The sequence below is a fragment of the Protopterus annectens genome, chromosome 3.part0 (assembly GCF_019279795.1).
Source record: "Protopterus annectens isolate FY-2018-M chromosome 3.part0, PAN1.0, whole genome shotgun sequence".
NCBI classification, from domain to species: Eukaryota; Metazoa; Chordata; order Ceratodontiformes; family Protopteridae; genus Protopterus; species Protopterus annectens.
In genome coordinates this window covers 1,119,288,827-1,119,313,379 of record NC_056731.1, presented here as the reverse complement: position 1 = coordinate 1,119,313,379, position 24,553 = coordinate 1,119,288,827, and the positions used below count along the sequence as shown (strand labels likewise).

At 38.8% G+C, this 24,553-nt stretch overlaps 1 protein-coding gene across 1 annotated transcript in view; it reads right to left on the bottom strand.

Moving 5' to 3' along the window:
- The window catches only part of OSBPL1A (oxysterol binding protein like 1A), a gene marked incomplete in the record, with an annotated part of 2,690,541 nt that overhangs the window by 536,673 nt on the left and 2,129,315 nt on the right, over window positions 1-24,553 (bottom strand). The window contains 1 exon segment of the mRNA XM_044065352.1: window positions 23,424-23,499. Coding sequence (XP_043921287.1) covers window positions 23,424-23,499 — 76 coding nt within the window.

Below are 24,553 nucleotides of genomic sequence, written 5' to 3'. Positions count from 1 at the left end.
GTAGTCCCGCTGCTCTCAGCCCTCATTAAACCAATAATCAAGTACAATGTGCCATTTGATATGTACTTGACTAGGCATGTATAGCAGCTGGAGCAACCTCAGAGTTTCCTGAAAAAAAATACAGGGTGTAAATAACATGCCCTATGCTGACAGACCAAAAGTCCTATCCCTTTACTCTGTCTCCTACCGACTACTAAGGAATGACCTCTCCCTGACCTACAAAGTACTCACAAATCCAGCCCTGATGGAGCTGCTGCACATCTGCCAGTCTAACAGTATAAGTGTTACCCAATCTAGGGATCTAAACTTAGCAACTCAAACAACACATGCTGGAGAGACAGATGTGTGTCTCTAGCTCCTTCTTGGGAACATGATTTCTATTCATATTAAGCAGAGCCCATCCCTGACCCTCTTCAAACCCCATTTGGATCAATGGATATGGAATCACAAATTTACACCTGGGGTAGTGCCTATGTCTAGTATGGACAGCAGTAATCTGTAAGATATTCAATGCATAGGCACAAATCCATGCCATCCTCTTGTCCCTAGGGGCCATATATTGGGTAAAATCAGGTTATACTTGTTAGGCTTGTAAAGGCTCTTAAGCCATTAGTATGATTTTGGTCTCTCCTTAACAAAGAACAGTATAAGTGTTACCCAATCTAGGGATCTAAACTTAGCAACTCAAACAACACATGCTGGAGAGACAGATGTGTGTCTCTAGCTCCTTCTTGGGAACATGATTTCTATTCATATTAAGCAGAGCCCATCCCTGACCCTCTTCAAACCCCATTTGGATCAATGGATATGGAATCACAAATTTACACCTGGGGTAGTGCCTATGTCTAGTATGGACAGCAGTAATCTGTAAGATATTCAATGCATAGGCACAAATCCATGCCATCCTCTTGTCCCTAGGGGCCATATATTGGGTAAAATCAGGTTATACTTGTTAGGCTTGTAAAGGCTCTTAAGCCATTAGTATGATTTTGGTCTCTCCTTAACAAAGAACAGCCATCTAGAGTCCACCATTAAGAATATAAATAAAGGCCAGTGGTTCCAATGTAATGCTCTTGAATGTTTTTGCCCAAATTTTTTTTTATTCTTATAATGCACCATACCCCTGCAGTTCACTATTTTATTTAAGGTACGAGTCAGTGGTGTAGCAATTTAAGAGGTCTCTTACAAATTACCTTCTTCCTAAAGTCTATTATATTCTCAGCCTTTCCTACAATCTGATAAGCCTTTATTTTGAAGTAGGATTTAGTGGTTCTTTATTTTTCTATAATTATTTATTGATATAATTGTTATTGTTTGTTTCTCAGTCTTTCAGTAAAATCTGACTCATTATGATTTCAAGGAGCATTCCAGGTCTATACACATCAGTGTTCCATGAGGTTATTGCATATTCATATTCATTAATATAAATACTATCATCTATCCACCATAGCCTAACATGCTATCCTTCTGACAAATACTTTAAGGCTCACAGAATACAAAGAATGCAACACTGATATCCTCCTTACTGAACTGACAAATAAAATGATGTACTTTCCAAGTAAGAATTTCAAAAGTGCCACATTCATCCTTTCAAAGGGATCCTCTATAAATGTATCAAAAAAAGATAAAAAATAGGAAGAGTGATACTATTGGACAGTAATCTAGCACTGACTTTAACAACCATTCATTGACTATAGAGGCTATTCCATCTTTTGTAAGATGCTTTTCCACACCAAACGATGTTAAAAGTATTGGATATAAAATTAACCATTCTAGTCCATTGTAATTTACTAATACAAAAGACTTTGAGGTTTATTACTGTCACCTCATCTTTATCATCATCAAGTCTACTTTGATTCACAGTTTTTATGTTCCAAGATTCAGTGATGTAAAACTTATTTCCAGCATCAGACATTTATCTCATCTTCACACACATCAGCAGATGGGCAACCACACAGATTTAAGCTGCCTGCATCTTAAACTTCAGTTTTATTCAGACTAGCTCTCTAGTCTTCTTTAGTAGTATTATGGGCACCTTCAGACCTGAAAGACTAAATGGTTAACAATCCCAGTACAGGAAACAGACCAATTATGGTGGAGGTTCCTCGTTCAGCAAATTCATACATCAACAAGGCACCAGGAATCATACACACACACAACAAATTAAGATTACAAAAGTTTAAGGGAGTTGAAAGGTAATGCGACGAAAAAGACACATTAGAATCTCTTAAGTACCTCATGTAATTGTACAATAGCATACCAGTGACACTATATTCACAGAGATGGATGGGTAGAATACATGTCTTGGACAGGTACTGCAGTAAAATCACCTCGTGCTTAGAAGAGAATATTTAAATTGCACTGCTTGGGAAACAGTAAAAAAATACAGATGTGCAAGCTGAACTTACCATAGCCTTATTTGTTCAAATGATCACTGTTGCAGTAGCCTTAGCTATATGGGTTATATCCTGACAAGGATTTAACGGATAACCCATACAGCTAAAGCTGCTGCAGCAGTGCTCAACATGAACATTTTATGAAGTGGACATTACATAATCTACAAAATCTTGTCTAAAACAAGGCTGGAACAACCCACATAATACTATAGAGCTCTGTCTGCTTACTGCATTTGAACACGCCTCTTGCAGATATGTAAATAAATATGTAAATAACTCGTCCCCCTTCACTTCTATCCCTATCACTTTCTCAGTGTAAGTCTACAGGCTAGTCTTTTTTCTGGTTTATCTTAATAATGGCCAATTACTCTGTCCTTTCCCATGACAATGCTCATTACTATTGTTTACCCCATTCTTCCATGCTCACACTTCTATCCTAGACATTACATGCCTCCTGTCTTACTCTATAACTTTCAAATAACCATTATATTAAACTCTGGAACCATGATTTTTCCATTAGCATCACATGTAACTATTTTACATATTATTCAAATTATTCTGTAATCTCAGTTTTTTCCATCTGTAATTGTATGTACCTAAAAGTTGCAACAAAGGTAATCCAGGGGACTTGAGTGAAGTCTGGTATCCCACCTGTGACCCACAGGGTAACAGGACTAACAAGAAACAGGGTATATGATTAGTCCAGATAAAATCACTTCAGCTAGCAGATCTAGGAGACTCTCTCTCTGATCCCCTCCTTGCGAGAGGAATAAAGACACCTCACTGAAGTTTCCAGAACTTTATTCAGTTAAGTAGGTAGATTGAAGAGTATTCTTGTTCTAATAAAAGTATCACTACAAAAATGGACAAAATGATGCATAAACCACTGTAAACTGACATACAGCTTCCAAACAGAATTCATTAATAAAAGCAGGTGACTATTATAAAATCTGAAATGATACAAAAATTGTTTAACTCCAGTAAACAGTTTAAAAATGGCAATCAGTGGTATACATAGCGATGTTTAAAATCAACTTAATCAAAATGAAAAGCCTCTTAAAATGCAAGTCCTCCTCAAGAGAGTTAACTACGGTATACATTCAAAACCCTAATCTTTTCTAGTTTTGTAGAGTGAGGATTAAGACTACACTTCAAACCAGAGAATATCAAATATCAACAGAAAGAGGCTCCGACCAGGTCAGCAAAGAAAACAAAGCAAATCCTTCTGTCTAACCAATATCTGATAACAATTACAAATGGTCTGAAAGACATACTACTTAAAAATAATTTTAATGCATTCATTACCTTCCCAAAGAATCAATTATAATCTAATCACAGTTACAAAATAAAATTATAAAATGGCCTTCAAGACAGGCCAGCTTAGACACATCCACACTTTCCAAATGGCTGTCAAAAGTCAGCTTGCACAAGTTGTACATATAACCCCTTCCCAAGACAATAAAACAGACAAGCATAGCAAGTGCAACCATTTATTAGAAACTTAAAAACAGCACATAAGATTTACTTAAACATAGAGCTAACATATAAACATTAACCATCATGGCAGCATAAAAATGGCTCACCACTAAATATTGCCAGAACAGTAGCACAACCACAACTGACCCACTGAAACATGCAAGTTAACCAGAGCAGCATGTCACCACTCACTCAAACCAGCATCCGAACTACCATGAGAAAAGAGTCCTCACTAAAGCAGATCCCTCTACCACTGCCCCAAAACCCCAGTGTAGCTCAGCAAACCTTTCTTCAAAATTATCCAGCGATCACCACCTTTACAAAATGGAAGGAGGGAGAGGTGCATTCAAACACCCACATCAAAGAGACCAAATACCTCTAAGCCTAAGACATATATAATGTTTCCCAACACTCTCCCTGAACTTCCTCCCCTTAACTACATCACATCCCCATCAAGGATCTCACCCACTCTGCCTTTCACTTAACCTTAACTCATCTTACCTCAATGCCAAGCAGGCATACATGTACAAATACATTTGCCTGGCAAACTAAATTTGCACATATATCCCTGTCCAGTACAATAAACCAGACCAACATAGCCAGTATGACCACTTATTAGAAACTTTGTAACAGCATAAAGAATATAAAGTTTACTTAAATGTATAATTAACAACATGTAAACATTAACTACAACGGCAACGTAAAACTGTTCACCACTAAATATTGCCAGAACAGAAGCGTAACCACAATCCATCCACAAAAACAAGCATCCTAACCAGAGCAACGTGTCACCACTCACTTAAACCAGCATTCTCTCCATCATAAGAAATGGGGGGATAGAGGGGGTCCTCTCTAAACTAGGCCCTTCTACCATTACCCTAGTAGCCTAGATCACAAGTTGTTCCCCCTTTTCCCTACAAACCTCATCCACCATTTTTCAACATGTCCCGCAACACCAAAGAAATATTCAACTTACATAAGCCAAGGCCAAACTCACTCAAATGTACCTTGTCCTCCCTATACCATAACAGATCCCTGTCCTCCAAATCCCAGTGAGATAATATCTTAACACCCAATGAACCAAGAGCTATTGCCACTTTATGGTTGACAAAACAAAGAGCTACCTCTAAAGCTTTAAAACATTTAACATGCCTCCAAACTAATATTGGTAAAATTTCCGACCAAACAAACGATACATTCCTAAACCTCTGTCTCAAAACAACCAAATCACACATACTCTGTCCAAGCAGCCTTTTTTTCTGGCACCAAACCAAGATCATTACCTCTAAACGTATACAAAACTAAACTGATAGAACCTCTACCCAGATATAAAGAATTTATCATAAAAACAACTTTATTCAATGCATCCCTTTACAATACCACCAAATAGCTTCCCATTTCAAAGGGTCAAAACCTAACATGGTGCTATGCGGTCTGATGTCTGCATGCTTCTCTGTCCAATAAATAAAAGAATGGCCAAGGATAACAGCTTTTCTGAAATCAGTCAAGTAAGAACCAATCGCTCTGACCAATAGGAAGCTGCCACATGAATGACAAAGGCTGACAATGCAGAAAGTACAGTGAAACACGAAGAACATCTGTAAGATCTCTTCACAGCTTTGGACCAAGACTGAGTCACTAATCCACTCACTATCACCTGCCAAGCAAACAATAATACCCAACAGATTGTGTCTCATTGTGGAAATAATAAATACCCACCCAAGGGTGTTCTGAGACCCGACGCCACAGGTGGAAGGACTCTACATCCCTGGAAGGACATTATTTCCACAATAACACACACCCTGGAGGGCATTATTGCTCTTAGAGAATGGGCTGTTTGTAAAATTGTGTTTTATTTATTTTTTATTTATTTAATTAACATTTGTTTACCAGGAAAGTCCAACTAGGAAAGAGACTACTTTCAGCAGAGGCCCAGAAAGAAACGCTCCAGACGCATTTCTTTAGAATGTGGGAGGAAACCAGAACTTATGGAGGACTATGCACAAAAGGCACCACAGATGAGAACCAAACTGGAGAACCTGTTGCTGTAAGGCAACAATGCTAACCTCTGCACCACCCAAATTTTTATTACTATACTATTTTTTTATATATATTTTTGAGTTGATGTAAAATATTTCCTCTGCTAATGTTTCATTTCAAAGTTGCTATAGTATATGTAAATGGTTTTGGAGGTTTACATCCAAAATATATCATTTTTTAAAAAAAAATCTAGAAATGTACTTTATTTTTTGGACCCTTACTCCCAAAATGTGTGGTTTGTTGTCAGTCATTGGGGATTGAAGTCACTAAATAATGACATACATTTGACTTTATCATGTTAACACAAATCCTATTATTTAAGCTGCTTTGTAATTTTGTAACAATTAAAATCTGTTCCTATTTTTGAGCCTTTGTTCCACCTTTATTTCAGGCTTAATCCAGATTTCTTGAGATAAAAGTTTGAGAGGTATACAAACCTCTTTACTGCTGCTGCCACTGGCCCATCAATCTCTCTCTCAACACGCACACTCTTGCATTTCAGAAAATGCATACTAACACAAGAACTATTATTCAAGCAAATTTGTGTTTTTTATAAGTATTCAAAATAAGGTCTATTTTGAGCGTTTGTTTCCACTTTATTTTAGAATTTATCCAGACATTTGAGATAAAAGGTCAAGAGGAACGCAAACATCTTTACTGCTGCTGCTAACACTGTTCATCGATTCCACTTTTCACTCTCTCTTTCTTTCACTCACTTGCACACACCTTTCTTTTGTGCATGCAAGCACACATATGCTCACACACAGACAGAAACATACATTCTGGTGAGAGAAGCAGCAAAGTATTGTATCCCAACAGAGTGAAGCTGTGCTGAGACCAGCACTAGTAGTAGCCAGACAGTAGGCATTCATGTGACTCCCCTCTTTTCATCATTCTCGACAAGCTAATTCTTTATTTTCAGTAAGTACTGCTTCATTTCTTCCTAACTTCAGAATATCTTCCTAAATACTTCATCCTTAAATTTTCAGGGTCTTTGTATTGGTTTCCCCTCAAGTGTTTGGCAGTGCTCTGTACAGACTCAGACACTCTGAGTGACATTTTTCCTGTAAAAGTTTTCAGTACTTAATATAGTGAGCTCATATCCAGGCATGTCTAAAGGTCAGTTCCCTGTGCTTTCTCCTGTCAACTTGGTGAACTTGGGCATCCTGAGGCAGTGTAGCAACTGCCTCATGTACACAAACAACCCTATCCTCTTACCTCCCAACACTATGACTTGTGAGAGATGGACATAAATAGCCAAATTGGAAGCCAAGCATTCTCCAGCCAAGATTGGATTAGCCAGTCAAGAGGAGAAGGATAACACCTGCACCCAACCACATTCAACACATAGCCCTCCAGACCATACACAACCGCAACCCTCACATAGTAACACAAAACACACACCTACTTTCCCGGAGGTTCTCAATAAAAATCTGCCCAAATAGAGATCTCAGAGGCAGAAATGCAAACAACCAGCACATCACAGCACAAACTCTGAGATAATAGACAATGTGGCACTCAACCAAAGCCCATAAGGCAAAACCATTTACCCAATACACTAGTCATAGGTGACTCAATAGTAAGGCACACTTATGTCCCACTCACTAGGCTGAATAAGGAGAAAGTTATGGTCAGCTGCCTGTCGGGTGCCAGGATCCGCCACATAATGCACGCACTTAGGTCACTCCACAACAGGTACAAATATGACTCTGTCATTGTCCATGTTGGTGTGAACAACCTGAGACGTACCTTCCTGGACTACATGAAAAGAGACAGAGGAGCTCTCTGATCTTGTAGCCCAGGCAGATATGATCCTAGCTCTGAGTAGCATCCTACCGTCACCCAGAATGGTACAAGCAGAAAATTATTCCCTTCAACAATTGGCTAAGTTTCTGGTGTCATTCTAATGGGATCCAGTATCTGTCTGCCTGGGATGACATGATCAACAGACCTCGATGCTTCACCAGAGATGGCCTGCACCTGTCACCCCAGGGATTCCGGATACTGAACAAGGATCTTGCCACCCCTATAGTGTCTTTTTTAGGCAATGCCCTAAAGACAAAATTACCACCATAACAGCTACAAGCAAACGAAATCTGAGGGTTATGCTACTCAACGCTAGAAGTCTAAATCTCAAAATGCACTCGCTCAAAGAACTCCTTAAAATGGAGAACACTGACATCTGTGCAGTGACTGAGACCTGGTTCAAGTCTCCAGAGAGCACCCCAGCACTACCAGGCTATAATTCATACCACATCTTTCGGCCCCTAAACCTGGACCGAAGCACTAAAGGCAGGGGTGTCTCCATATTCATAAAGGAGATGCACACCTCCAGACTAGTAGCCCAACATAACACATCGGAGATACTGCAGGTACAACTAACACTGGGTAAAACTGCAATCCAGGTTGTAGCCGGTTATAGATTCCCCATGTCCCAAGACCCCCACGCCACATTCCTAAACACACTGGAAAATATTAGGGTACAACCCAATACCCTTACACTGGGAGACTAACTACCCTTCCATTAACTGGGAAAATTACTCATCTACCAACACACTTCCTCAACGTTTTCTGGAATTCATTAATTCCAATGTCCTGGACCAACTCATTCTTAACCCCACCAGGGGTAGAAACAGCCATGACCTGGTCATTACTAACATGGGTGACCGTTGCTCTACACCGGAAATCAACTCCTCCCTGGTCAGATCTGACCACAAGCTAATCACCATGGATAGCCACATCCTACCCTCACCTCCCTAAAGGAAACCACCATAAAAAAATTCTTTAAAGCCAATTTTGGGCTTCTAAAAAACAGAAGTGGCTAACTTCATGACACCCATGCAAATGGAAAATAGGTGCATGACTGCTGAATCATACACCAATGCACTGTATGAGCACATACACAAGTGCATGGAACAGGCCATACCAAACAGAACCAAGACGCTCTCCTCCTAAAAAAGGAAGCCAATCTGGTGGTCCCCCACCACAAGCAAACACTACAACAGAAGGAAAAAACTGTTGCAGAAAAGGATGAAGTCCCAAGACTGGAAAAACTCCTTTGTTAGCCTCAGCAAAAAACTGAGATCCATCATCAAATCCTCTAAAGCTAGCTATGAAAACAAAACTGCTGCAGATTCTAAAGGCAACCACAAGGCATTCTATAGTTATGTCAAGAATCTACATGGCAATACTCAGATCTGCTCTGAGTTATAGCACAATGACAATACATCTACAGAACCAACTGATATTGCCAATATATTGGCTGACAGGTTCAGTGTGAACTTTAACCCCTTGTCACCCCCTAAAGGGCCTATCACAATATCTGAGGAATTCCAAGTCCTGATTATCACGGCTACAAAGGGAAAAAACGCACTGTCCAAAGCCAAGAATACAGCTTCCATGGGACCTGATAATATGCCTGGCTGTGTTCTATGTGAATTACAAAGTAAACTGGCACCACACCTGAGTACCCTGTTCAATTACAGCCTCATTTCAGGCTTTGTTCCTAGCAAATGGCGCACTGCTACGGTTAACCCATTCCACAAAGGGGGACCAACTACAGACCTTGGGAACTACTGCCCCATTAGTCTGACGAGTCTGATATGTAAGGCTATGGAGCGCATAATTAAGGACCTTATAAATGAAAACATAGGGAATCTCCAAACTCTGGACCCCACGCAGTATGGATTTGTGAATGGTAGATCATGCCTGCTCAACCTGATAGACTTCTTCGAGTCTGTCACCAGAGCTGTGGATGAGAGCAAGGTAGTTCACACAGCCTACCCAAATCTTGCCAAGGCCTTCGACACCATCCCTCACTCAGGAATTATAGATTCACTAAACTAGGCATAAACCCCTACGTAATAAGATGGGTTGCCAACCGGCTCACTGATAAAACCCACACTGTGAAAGTAGCAGACTCCAAATCTGACTACCAACCAGTTTCAAGTGGTGACCCACAGGGATTGTTCCTAAGTCCTCTCCTGTTTGTCATCTACTTCTCTGAAGTTCAAGCCAACACAAAGGAACTCTAGCTGACCAAGTTCACAGATGATTGCAAACTGGGAACCATTATTGATTCTCCAACTGATGTAGACATTCTACAAAAAGGCCTCATTGACACCAATGACTGGTGCCAGAACCATGGCCTTAAGCTCAATGCCAAAAAGTGCATTGTCATTCCCTTTGGGAAAAATTCGGTGCCCATGAACTACCACATAGGCGGTAGTCCACGAAACACCTGGGGACACAGGTCGACAGCAAGCTCTCCTTTGATAACCACATTGCAACTGTAGTCAGAAAGTCCTTCTATGTGGCACATCACATTACAAAAGGTTTCTCGTCCAGGAAGAAAGAGGTCATAATCCCTCTCTACTCATTCCTCATTAGACCTATTATAGAATACAATACCCCATTTGGTATTTACCTCACTAGCACCTACAACAACTAGAAAGGCCACAAAAATACCTCACTAAGAGGATCTTAGGCCTTAGACACATGCCCCACATGGACAGACACAAAAAACTCCAGCTATACTCTGGCTCTTATCGCCTACTTAGAGGCAATCTCTGCTTGACCTACAAAGCCACGTCTGACCCAGAGCTGCTAGATATGCTTCACCTAAAGAAATCCCAATCCCTCTGTGCCACATGCTCCAGGGACCACAATAAACAGAACATGCTGGAGGGACAGGTTCCTAACCCAAAGATTTCCCATACTCTGAAACAAACTTCCCATTCACATCAAGCAGAGCATTCACTGGCCCTCTTTAAGAGAAATCTTGACGAGTGGGTGGGCAATAGGAAGTTCACCCCGGGGATCACTTCAGTGGCCTTGCTTGACAGGGGCACTGGGAACTAACTTTGGGTGGCATGATGCCAAGTAATCTTCTTGGGCTAGGCTTATAAAGTCTCCAGGGCCGATAGCCTAGTACACACCTATGAACATACACACACACACACACACACACACACACACACACACACACACACACACACACACAGCAACAATTACAAACACACACACTTTTTTCTGTTTTTAGTTTTTACACTTGCTAAACAGCAAAAGTGCTGCTTAGCGAGTGTAAAATAATGGCTTGATTAATCTCGATCTCACTCACATGCACGCACACACTCAAACACACACACATATAATACATGCACACTTTGTCTTTAAATTTTCTTCTTCATTTTTTATATTTTACACTCACTAAACAGCAAAAATGCTGCTTAGTGAGCGTAAAATAATGGTGGACATTAGGTTATTTTCAGTCTGAGCTCCACAGCAGCTTGATATGGGTGGCGGACTTGTTTTTCAGCAGGCTTTACCTGCAGATTTACACCCTACTGGAGACTGTTCTTTCTCCAATCGGGGTGCAATCTACAGGTTGCCCAGTCTCTAATGTTTCATATTGCCTCTGGTACTGCCAACCACTAGTAACCCTGTCTCTGGCACCAACAGAAGAAATCTGTCGAACTGAAAACAGCAAACTATCAGCCACTGTATGCAACCTCCCTGGCAAATACTTAGCTGAAAATAAATTAATCTTTAAAAAGAACAATATTAAACTTGCACAAAACCAACTGAACCATCTCTGACCTAGATATCTTCCTTGCCAACACTAGCACAACTACTCTTCATTACCTGAATGGAAAACAGTTTTCTGATTCTGCAAATCCTCCTGCCAAATGACAACTCCCTCCATGATGCAAGCCATTCTAATGGCCGATGTAGTGCAAACTACTGCACTCATACATAAATGTAAATACTCAGATGATACCGATCACATTGCCAAAAAGAAATACCACTGAAATCTTTCAAAAACAATCATAACACAATATCCTGCTTCACTTTACTAAACACTGTAACCTAGCGATGCTTACTCCCCCCAACCAATAAAAATGGTAAAAATTGATTAAACGTCTTACTTGGCCCATAGTTCTAAATGCAAAATTCAGCAAGTTTTATAAGTCCAGCACCTCTTTAGCTCTCACCTTTTCTTTCCTCTCAAATAAATTCAACTTCTCACTCAATTTATAAACCTTGTCAACAGGTAAACAAAATAATATCCCCATTCCACATCCAGTTCCATGCAAAAAAAATAAATTTACTCAGTCTCTCAGCTTTCTTGGACACCAACAGCACACCTAATTCAAAATAGAAATAAACAAATGTCTGCTTAGCCAAACCTGCCTCTGACACCCCAAAAAAATCATCCAAATAATACACTATAAACTTTCCTGCCAAATACATACCTAACCAGGGCCAATCAGCTTCACAAATAAACAGCAAATGAAAGGCTGCCTCAATATCCAAATTAATCAACCAAGGATCCATAAACATTTTAACAATACTAACTGCATCAAATGATGCATACTGAACATGGGTATCCCTCCTTCCAATATGATCTTTACCAGATCCACCCAAAGGAAAGTGATCATTAACAGATCCACCCTGAGGAAAAGACAACTGGTGAATCAAATGAATCCTTTTCTCTTATTAGGTACCAAATCTAAAGTCGATATGTGAAAACAAACAGTGGCAACACACATGGACCCAAAACTCTACCCACTCCTACCCCCCTGTGAAGCAAAGCAACCGCCACTTCTTCCTTATCCCTAACCGACTTCAAATTCTTAGGAATTCAGTACTCCCAACTCATGACTGTATACCAAAACCCACTGCAAAACATTAAACCAACTCCTCCGCATATTGCCCTAATGGCCTGCCAAATACCTCACCTGATGACAACTTGCCCCTTGATGGATGAAAATTCCCCCCACCTCTGGGACTGACTGTTCCTATAGTACTTTGTCTGACATTATCCTGCTGCAATGCAGCACCAGAATTCTCCTTCTTCCAAAATGAATTAGCCCCATGAGACACTGCTCCTTCCCACACATACACACTGAGCAGCAATAAACAAAATTGATAAGAGGGCCAAGTACATTTACCTGTATTAAAAGACTAACAATGCCACACTTTTGCTCCTCCTCTATTATGTCTGCCCATCCTATAAAGTATAAACCATGGTGCCAAACCACATGCATGATGCGACTCCCACCTAATGGATTTATCCACCACCTTAAGCTTCCTGAAATGCTGGTCATACCATAACCAAGCATTACCCCACACATGCTGGGCCTCCCTAACTATAAGAAAATAAGCCAACAATGGCAAACCTTGACAAGAATCTTTCTCCAAAATAACAGCCATCATATACATGAAACCCAGGACCCAGTTGTCCCAAGACCTTGCCCTACACCTCCATAACTGCCTTCTTCCTAACACCATTAATGCTGCTGCCAAATTTAAGCTCCAGGTGACTCCACTTCTACTAATCTCTGAGCTTCATCAGCATCCATCAAATTAAAATATCCACCTACTCCTAAGTAAATTATTTTATTTAAGAGACAGTGGAATATGTGACATCAGAAATAAATCTGACCCTGAAATGGGCATACTTTGCCCATGCATCACATCTAATGCCAAACTTGTACTAAGTGGATTAACCAGCCCTTCCTTAACCTATCACTAGCACTCAGCTCTTGCAAAAAAAAATGTCAACCTGTATTCTTAAGCAATATTCATGTCTTCAAGCCCTTCAGCCGTAGAGGTTAAAGAATTAATTGTAGGAAATTATGGTTGCTCCCTTGGCTGAAGTGCTCTGCCTGTCTCTTGACCTTGTTAAAATCTATCTGACTTCCTCTTTCCCCAATTTCTCCAAACAAGCTCTCCTTCATTCAGTATCTAAACTGCCACTGCAGAACCTACATTCATTGGTGGTAGAGTCTCTGAAGCTGGAGCTGCCAAGTCTTGAAACAATGCTTCTGCTTGGGGCACAATGTTTGCCCACTGATCTTCCAGCATCCAGAAATATAAAGAAAAAACTTGAGAACAAACATGACAATACTTTACCCCTCCAACCTTTCTCTAATTTATTCTTCCCAAGTCCTCCCAACAACCCCTTAAAAAATGCCTTGACATCCTAAATGATGCAATGCACCACTGACCCATTGCCCTCACTCAGTACCCAAACCCACTTAGTGTAAACAAGAACTTACCACATCTACATCATTATTGCCAAGCCAGGATTAAAATTAAATAACTTAGCATGAGCAACCAAAATGAAGGACCTGATGTCCAAAACCAAACTTTTGGTCAAAACCACCAAAACACCTTACCTGTTACTTTAACTGTAATGTCCCCACAAAACAAGAATTACAGAAGAGCAGCAGTTTTTATTTTTACCAACAAACAGCCTTATTTCTTAATCTCTCCTGACCTTCACACATGTATCTGATTATGACTCAAATTCCAGCTCTGTCCCTCTTAATCCCTTCTATAACAATGACTTATAATCCCTCTTACTCCCTCCTAAGCCAGTGACTTATAGAGACAAGGTAGTAAGGGCACTTAATAAATAACAACCTAAATTATGCGTTACAGGCTTCCTTACTTCTGAAATACATGTCAATTTACATATTCCTATTCTGCTAAAATGAATTACTAAAAAATTATCAGTGTGTCCCTGAATATTTCTGAGTTTGTCCATTATTCTGTTGAGATTTGTCCTTGCACAAACAGAACTATGCGACCCATTATTAAATAAACTGAAGCATACCTCTCAACATGTAGCGCAATCTGGACAAAATGTCAAGGAAAGGAAGAGGCTCAGATTACAAAACGACCGAACATTACTACCTTAACCCTGAGAATTGCCAGTGTACAGAATTTGTGATATCATGCAGATGAATGGCTGAATCAAATGTATGTCCTGCTTTTATTTCTTTTGTTTTTTATATACAGCACCTTCCCTCCCTACTGCTCTTCCAGAAAACCACAGATTCTAAAAGGAACAGCCACTACCAGGCAAACTGGACATTTTTTGAAACCTAGACAGCCATGAGGCAAAGACAGCATGCTGCACGCTACTATTCAGCCCTAACCTGGCAATCCACCCTCCTTCCTGCCAAGCAGTTATTCCTGGCCTTCAGCTTGTTTCACCCCACCACCACACTGCCAGCTCTCTTGATATTTGTCTAGAAGACACGTCCTTGTCTTCCAGGAATGCCATTTCCATTTAAAACAGCTACTGCTTGGATAGCCTACATAGTTAATACTATTTTATTTATAAACTACTATAAGGTGTAAACGCTAATGACCAAGTGCAGCCTAATCTGCTGTCCAGCCTGCCCCATGTTGCATTACATCAACCCAGCCCTACCAATGCAGCATCTCCATTTCTTTGTTGCCTAAGCAACCACCACGAAATGACAACTCAGCAGTACATGGCTGAGACCCACTATCCCCATTAACCAAAAACTAAGCCCTAACTCATTTCAATTACTAAACATCTAACCACTAAACTGCATGCCACGCTGAGATCCCCATCAAGTCAGCAATCATAATCGGTTAAAAAAAAAAATCCACACTTAAAACAAACAAATGCTGCACTTACATAACATTCTCACAAATGACAAAGCCATCCAAATGGACCAACCAGTAAAATAGTAACTACCAACATTATCCGCTAACACCTATAAAATACTAAATTTACTTTGTAATAACTTAGCACTACCTGACCTCACATCACACAGTTTCTCTGGTCGCTTGGGCATAGGTAAATGGCACCTATGCATTCAAACATCCACACCAAAGAGACTAAATATCCCTCAACACAGACTTGTATAATGGCCCAATCCCATTAGCCTTCCGGAACTTAATCCCCTTAACTACGTCATATTTCATACCCATAATTCTACCCTCTCCACATTTCACTTAAACCTTAGCTTACCTCACCTCTATACCAAACAGACATACATGTACACAAATGTTTGCTTGATAAACTACATTTCATACTATCTGTGACTAACTGTCACATTATGTAAGTAACAGATTACAGACTTGGAGTTGCATATCATGCATTATTTCTGTTAATAGAAGAACTGCCTGTCTGGAATACTACCTTGAAAAAATAAATACCAGCACAGCACTGTGAACATAGGGTGCTTGATAAATCACCAATTAGATCAGTCTTGAGGTATTATGCAGTACTTAAATCGTTTGAAGCAAATATAACAAGTGATCTGCCACTATTACTTTCAAATAAACGTTACCTTTTTGTTATTACACAGTAATTTCTATTAGACACCTGTAAGCATTTTTTCATTGGTGGTATGTTTAAGATGATGCACTTTTGAAAAATGCAATATTTTTGTATACCATGCATGTTTACTTTCAACAAGACAAAAAGCCTTTTTGTGCAGTGTTTTTAATGCAGTTTATTCATTCATTCTTATTCAAAATTAGATTATTGTACAAACTTACTAAGTAGTTTTTCTGTGCTAATCCACGGTGAAAGAATTCTACTAACAGGATAGGGTTGCCACCTTTTCAAATGCCCAAAGTGGGACATTTTTGGTACAAACTTCAGATTTTGCACGCCAAAACATACCCACGGCCAGTACAAATTTCAGAACTTCACTTTTTAGCCTAACTAAAGCTTATTCTTGTAGTATTTTGGTTGCTTGCTCTGTTTCTTATAATATTTAGGTGTTTCCGATACAGAAAAACTGTTTTATGCAACTATTAAATATAATGTAGGAAATAATTTTGTCCTAAAATCTCAGGACATTTGCCATTTTTCAATTTTTTGCAGGACACAACTGCCCAAAGAGGGACTGTCCCTCGCAAAGTGGGACAGGTGGTAACCCTATAACAGGATGGGGACAGTGACAACATAAATGAATAAAGAACTCTTACATTAAATAGGGAAACATGCAAACTAGTGGGCCCAGCAATGTCTGCCATCACTATACATGTGCTTATGTCCTCACAGAAAATGGCATCACTAAAACATTGTAAACGTCTGCAATATCCATCCATCCTCAACCCCTTTTCCCACTTTTGCACATGGAGTCAGGGTGTCACTTCAACAGTGACAATCATCTTGAGCCAAGGTTTACACTGCCAGTTGGCTAGCCCTGCTGCGGTGGTAATCCATAACACTCACTCGCATGCACACATGCTCCTAGGGCCAATTTAGTGTGTCCAATCCACCTGCCGCATGTCTTTGGAGTGTGAGAGGAAATCGGAAAATGCAGAGCAAACTCACACGACCACAGGGAGAACATGCAGAATCCATAAAAAAGGCACCCCAGACGAGAATCAAACTGGAGAACATCTTGCTACCCTTAAAATATGGGCCATACTTCTAATCTAGATTAGGAGAATGTTCACATTCAACATGGGAAGTAGATTGAGGAAAAGAATGTTGCCTTCTGATAAAAGCAAACACAAAGAAAAGTAAAACACAATAGTGGAGGCTGCAAAACAAAGAAACACCTGGCATCATTACTTCCAATGCAACAAGCCAGAGGTTCTGCACAACAAACCCAATGAAAAACCCAAACAGCTATATAGCAATTTTCAAGAGGTATATGCAGAACAATCAATAAAACTTGGTCCATGTACTGTTCAGTTTTGGTGATGCAGACCTCTGTAGAGGGAGCAAAATGCAGCCAAGCCCACCACTAACAAATACTCTTATTCCTAGGGTTTCAGTCAATGGGTTTTGTTTATGTTTTTCACCTTCTGCAGCAGACACACTTCTGTCACGGAACATAAACATTGCATTCCTAGTATCAGCTACCTCCACTGAAATCAGGTGAGCCAAATGAAATAGCATAGTGAGATGCGACAACTTAAGGGGTTGAGAATACTGGAGGTATATTTCTCTTATGAGTGCTTACACCATGGGTAGTTTTCGCATAAACTGCTTTTTGGATTGTTTTAATATGTAGATGTTCCTACCTGTCTGGTGGCTCTTATAACAGAAATGTTTACTTACATAACTAACTGAACCCAACAGACTGCTGTATGTCTACATCTCCACCTAGAGTGAAACCTGCTGGGATTGAAATCCTCTGCTTCTTCTAGGGTTGAGCCAGCACTCCAGTTTTAACCCCATTGAACCTCTGATGCCACAAATTCTAACAGAATCCAGACCGTAAACAGTACAGTCAGGTACTTCAGTCCATACAATTTTAAAAGTCATGAGTCTAGTCTTCAGACAGTGTTTTGGTAATATGACTGCAGCCATCAGCAAGGAGTGCTGTACATCTCTAGAGACAATTAACATTTCTCTTGAGACTGATCTAAACAATCAGCATTTTTTATGCAAGAAGAAAAGGAAAAAACTGCATAATGAAGAGTGGTCAGAAGCATCACCCCAGCAAAGGAACTACTAGGCAGGATGGGGGCAGCAAATTTGTTCACAAGGTATGAGCTGAGTTCTGGTGGACAAGGTATGCAAGAGAATAATAATTAAAAAAAAAAAAAAAAAAAAAAAAAAAAAAGCTAAGGAACTAAGTAATAAGCAGAAGAATGGTGTTGCCTCTGGGAAAAGAAGGCAGTTCATAGAGCAGGTAATAAAAAGCTTACTGGATTACAGGTGGAACACTTTTGCTCCCATCTATGTTGCCTGAAATTAGGATTGTAGTTGCAAATCTTGTTCTAGATGGTATGAAGGGGAGGTTGGAACTGTGAGTCCATCTGTCAGATCAAATGCACTACTATGTTTGCATCCAAATCACAGTATAAGTGACAAAACCAGAATGCACAAAAAAGAAACAATAAAGTGTGAATAAAACAAAGCGTAAGTAATATGGCTATAAATAAACAAATATTAAGACTAGGGTATGTTCCATGAAACGTGGTCAAGGCTGTTGCTGTAATACAAGTCCTAAGGTACATCAACTTGAACAGTCCTAAGTAATAAATATATCAAGTCATTTTGAGTAGCATGTCTGCATAAACAAATATGAACAAGCTGAACAGACTGCAACACAGAATACTACTGCTGCAGGGAAAGGTCTCAGCAGGATAACCTTCTCAGTGCTTGGGCTCTAGATGACTCACTAGGCTTCCTCCTTCAGTGATAAGTTTCAGGACTGCATCTAAGGTTGGAGAGGAGGAGTCAGAAAGCTTTGTAACTGGCAACAAGCTGAACTGATAAACAAGCCCCTTGGTAAGCTTCTGGTGGTCTGCTAGTTAACAGCTTGTACTAATAATGATGCTCCTGAATTCAGTCCCATGCTGGGGAGAGTTCTAAGTTTTGTCTGGCAGTCTAGTGAAGATGCTTAAGTCCATGAGTCACTATGAGCTTCACCCTGTGGTTTTTAGCTTTGGTTACATGCATCTCCATTTGCCTCCTCTGTTACAATGCGCAAGTCACTTAATTTCAGATCGGTCCTGGGCATCAACTGAAAATGGACCTCAACCCAGTTGAAAGATCTGGTTACAAAAATGTATAAAATAAAATAAAAAAATACAAAAACATGCTGGTACAAAAAAGGAAAAGGCTAGCAAGCCTGACTTTTTCAGAAGGCAAAGAATATGACATTTTTTGGAAGGACCTAAATGTCATAAATATTAAAGGTGTCTGCTATGTTTAGTCATCGTCTTCCCATCTACAAATGAAAATGAAAAAAAAAAAAACAAAAGACTATGTTCATAGTGTAAAAGTGGACAAATAAAGTAAAAAAAAGTCAAAGGAGTGCTGCTCAGACTTCCTGCATTAATGAGACTGTTGAAACATTATGTATGGAATCAACAGCTAATATGACCCTGGAAACAGCAAAACTGTGTGCGCTTTGTGATTGAATCCAGGAATTGTTGTTGCATTAAAGCATACATAGTTACTGATGTTATGTGGTTTGCCAATGTGTTGTTGACAACTTCCGTACAGAAAAAGTGAAACATAAGTATGTGGTTTGGTGCAGTAGACCGTCCTTGAAAAGCTACAATCTTATCGGATGTGTTAAGACAACTTCCTTTAAGTTAATTCATTCCATATCAGCTCTTGATTTCTTTAATAAGTAACAGGTGATTTACAGCAGATGACGGGCCATTCAATATGGATTTCAAGTGTTTGGGGGCATTTTCTTCCATTTGGTAGGAGAGATGTATCTGTTCCCCAGATTTTTTGACATGGACTCATTCCTACTATGCCTTTTTTGTCAGAAGAAGAGTATTCCACCTGTGACAGGGTGTGCATCAAGTCCTTTGTCCTGGGGAAACTCTCCTAGCTAACCTTAAAAGACACTCATATAAACCCCCTACTAAAGAGATGCAAACTGCTACTGTAATAGCATACTTATGCTTACACGCAGTACAGTAGAGAGTCGATTATCTGAAACGTCAATTATCTGAATGAGGCCTTTCAAAGTTTTTGGGTATGAAAAAATCATAAAGTCTGAAAATGTAAGCATTATACATATTCACTTGTGCATGTTTTTTCGGCTTGTAGCCAGCTTGTGTGTGAAAAACATTCTTTACTGTCCACTGGAATCACTGAATGTTTGAAAAGTGAATTACCTACATGCAGAAAAAAAAAAGATTTTAGAAGTTTTTTATCTGGTTCAGTTATATGTTTGATTATCCAAACAGATTGACTATTCAAACTACCCTAGGTATCAATTAATTTGCCTAATCAAATCTACTGTATTTCTTTCTGAGGCCTGATACAAAATAAGGGGTGACATGTGACAATGTTAAACCATCTCTATCTTAATTCATTTTATTTATTTATTTTATATTTGTTAACCGGGGAAGTCCAACTGGACACAGGTCCCTTTTCAGTGAAGACCCGGGGAAAAAAGCTCTAATTACATAAATGACCAGTTCACAAAGATAGATATTTACATTCGTGGAGTTAACATTTTAACACTGACAGCATATTACATAATTTACAAGTAAATGAGAACAACTTAGAGAAGACATTACATGATACCTCCAGAACATGACATATTATATACAGAATCCATTCAACAGTTGGAAGATAAACTAGTTGGTAGTACTGTCCTATCCCGACAGTCCAATGTGTTTAATTGGTCAAGTATTACAGAAAGTAACTGAGTAGTTTACGGGATGACATTACATAGTACATTTAGAATATGACAAATTTTATTCAACATAAACAAACTTAGTCAAACATGTCATTTATATACAGACTTATCAGAGAAGAAACATATTGTTGTCCTGCTAATTTCTGGAACAATTTTTATACAGTTAATAACACACTTCCAAGGGATCTAGATAAAAAATACATTAGAATCTGCACGGAAAACAACACTTTCACTTAAATGGAAAATATATTCCTGGAGATTTTTATATAGATCCTCCTACACTCCTCAACAAATGAACACAATTAATGATAAACTAAATATTTGCAACAGATGTAAGTCTAACGCAAACATTGACTGGAACCATATGTTTTATGACTGCCCTGCTTTAAGTGTATTTTGGGAAAACATTAAAGAACTCCTACAAGCAATATTCACAGATAATTTTATTTTGACCAAATCATTAGTGCTCTTCAATACACCCATACCTGGTTGTGTAAAAAAAGTTAAACATTCCTTACTTTGGGCAATAGTGGCAGTAGCCAGGACAACTATAACAAGAAACTAGATATCTGAATTCCCTCCTTCCTATAATGACTAAGAAAATTCTAATGGAAGTTTGTCAATTGCAGATCGCAACTATGATACCTAGAACATCTAGAAAAACTTATAATTATCATATATGGGTTAATCTACAAAATTTGTTGAAAAGAGATTGACAATATCATCATATAAATCAAATTTCAACCTCTTAACCTCTCTACGTGTTATATATATGGAATAATCAAGTCAATGGATGTCTTTGTATATAGCTTTAGTAATTTCACTTTATTTGTTAAACATTGTTATGTGAATGCTTATGTGAACAATTTTTAATTGTAAATATCTTTATGTTAAAAGAACACGTAATTGTTTATATTTATTTATTTAAAACCAATAAAATTAAAAAAAAAAGAATATAACAAATTATATGTAGAATTAAATTAGTAGTTAGTGGAGAAGTAGATTAAGTAGTTGGTAATGCTTGCTTATCATGACAGTGAAATGTATTTTATTTCTTATAGTTATATTTGGACCATAATCAGGGTGTGAAGCTGGCTTTTGTTAATGGAGAGTAGGGAAGTTATCTAGAATCTAGGTTTTTATCCTGGGGTTAGACAGGAGCATAGCCTGTTGTTCATGAAGTGAGTTTTAAGAAGTTTTTTGAATTGAGTGGTAGAATTATTGGATATTATACAATGACCCCCCCCATCAATATTCCAAAATGTGCATGCTGATTGGTCAGCGTGCCCGTTGTAAATCAGACTTATACTAATGGAAAAAGGTCAGGTCGCCCGGACTTTTTCCATTAGTATAAGTCTTTTTTTTTTGAAAACAGCAACGGAGAATGGAAGAGCTCCGTTGCTGTAATCTCGTTATGTTAAATGGGTTTAGCATAGTGAGATAGCTTTAAAAAAGCAACAGAGATCTTCCTTTCTCCATTGCTTTTTTTTAAGCTGTGTCGCTATGTTAAACGGGTTTAACATAGCGGGACAGTTTTAAAAAAGCAATGGAGAAAGGAAGATCTCCATTGCTTTTTTTTAAGCTGTGGCGCTATGTTAAACTCTTTTAACATAGCGAGACACTTTTAAAAAGCAATGGAGATCTTCCTTTCTCCATTGCTTCCACACACAGCTCTGATGTACTGCATAAGTATACGCATGAGCAGTAAAACTGCCGCAGAATTCCAGACAGCTGCGGAAGGGCAGCACAGAGGCATTATAAAATGCCTTTACTTAAGAAAAATAAGTACTTTTTTTCCTTAAATAATGTCATTGTATAATAGCAATAACCCACTGCTGGGTGTGGGTAATGCTGGATTTACCCACAGTTGTCTTTGTTTGGCCACTCGGGCTTCGCCCTCGTGACCAAACCACACCAACCATGGGTAAATCCAGCATTACCCTCACCCAGGCGTGGGTTATTGCTTAATTAGTTGGGCAGGAAGGGAGTTCCAGTATTTTGAAATAGAGTGCTATAGTATATAACATTCTAATTAATGTTTTGAGTATTCTCTCTTTTATATTGTATGTTTTTACGCTGACTGTTGCATGTAGTGCTTATGTATATTGTGTTACCAGTCTGTTTATATTCCTTGTTTCTACTGTGAAATAATTCAGTCTGGCTGATGCATTTATGGGTAAGGTTCTAAACGACTTCAGTAGAGCAAGTGGTAAAAGAAACTGAACTGCTCACATTCTCCCCACCTTCTGCTGCTATAAACTGTAAGTAGAGAGGAGTGACTTAAAGGTCAAAGGCAATCGAAAACCAGATGAAGCAAAATACCAGAATTCTGTACAGTTACGCAGGCATACACTTGTTTCTATTACATATTTCAAAGCCTGTTACATCACTAAGTATAACCTGGAGGAGTTTGCTTAATGATGACACACTTCCTGGAAGCCCATCCACATCAGCTCCACAAAAAATTAAGCAACTTACATTACTACAAACTATAAAGAGTTTAGGCAGACAGACTAATGCTAAAGTACCTCCAAGAGTCAGGTTAATTCCAACACTGGCTGATATTAAGGACCAGTTCATAAGGAGCTTGTTTTAAACTTACCATCCCAATGCACTTTCTCAGGATACTCCAGATACTAAAATCATTTCTGGAAAACATTGGCGCAGGTAGACTTGTCCTACAAAAAATGAACAAGTAAATCAAAACAGAAAATGCATAACAATTGTTTCATTACTGATTTTTTTTAGTTACTGTATGATGTACCACTACGGTTATTCTAACAGTACTCACAAAAACAGCAACCTTACCAATTATATTTCATTTAAGATATCTGATCTGAGAACTTTGGTGCTAACCAGTCTTTCAGCAAGCTAAAGGACAATCTCAAGTGATCAACGTGAAAGGCATGATTACAAGTTCAGGAAATGAATTGCTTATCAATTTAGCAAAATTACTTTAACTCAGTTTATAAAGGTTTTTTTTTTTTGTGGGGCTGCCTTGCCCAGATGTCTGTTGTTAGTAAATACAGGGTTGCCTATGACCCTTACCACAAAACAAGTTTGAGGACGTTCAACCTGTTTTCAGCAAACTAACTTGCACAAGTCACAATTCAAATGAACACGAGTTGTTTATTAGTAATAAAAATAAAAGACAAATACCTAAAAAATGGCAAACTTGCAGCAACATGTATCAGAATGGAACTGAAAGCTTTGCTGCAGAAATAGATAACATACAAACCAAAGCAGTGAAGTAAATTTTATTCCTATATTATGCACATACCTGACACTGATAATAAATACTAAAACTACTACTTTACTGCATTGTTGTTTTTGCTTACCTAGTTCACTAAATAAATCACTACGGTGTTGGCTATTGTTTTCAAGTCTGATGCAAGATGAGGTGAAATAATCCTGAGCTACTTTTGAAGGTATTTGTTTACCATACAGTTAAGTAATGGTAGGCACAGAAATTTTACAGTGGTTCATTAGAATGTTATACAGTATCTAGGCATGTTAACAGAAGAAAACATAGCAAACTTTTATTTACTCTATTTACGTTTAGTTAACAGAGTAGTGCATGGATCAAACTGACCATTTCCAGACACGGACGGACTGAATTACTTGAGAGAAGAAACAAGGAATATAAACAGACTAGTAACACAATACACATTAGCCAGCACTACATGCAACAGTTAGTGTAAAAACATGCAATATAAAAGAGAGAATACTCAA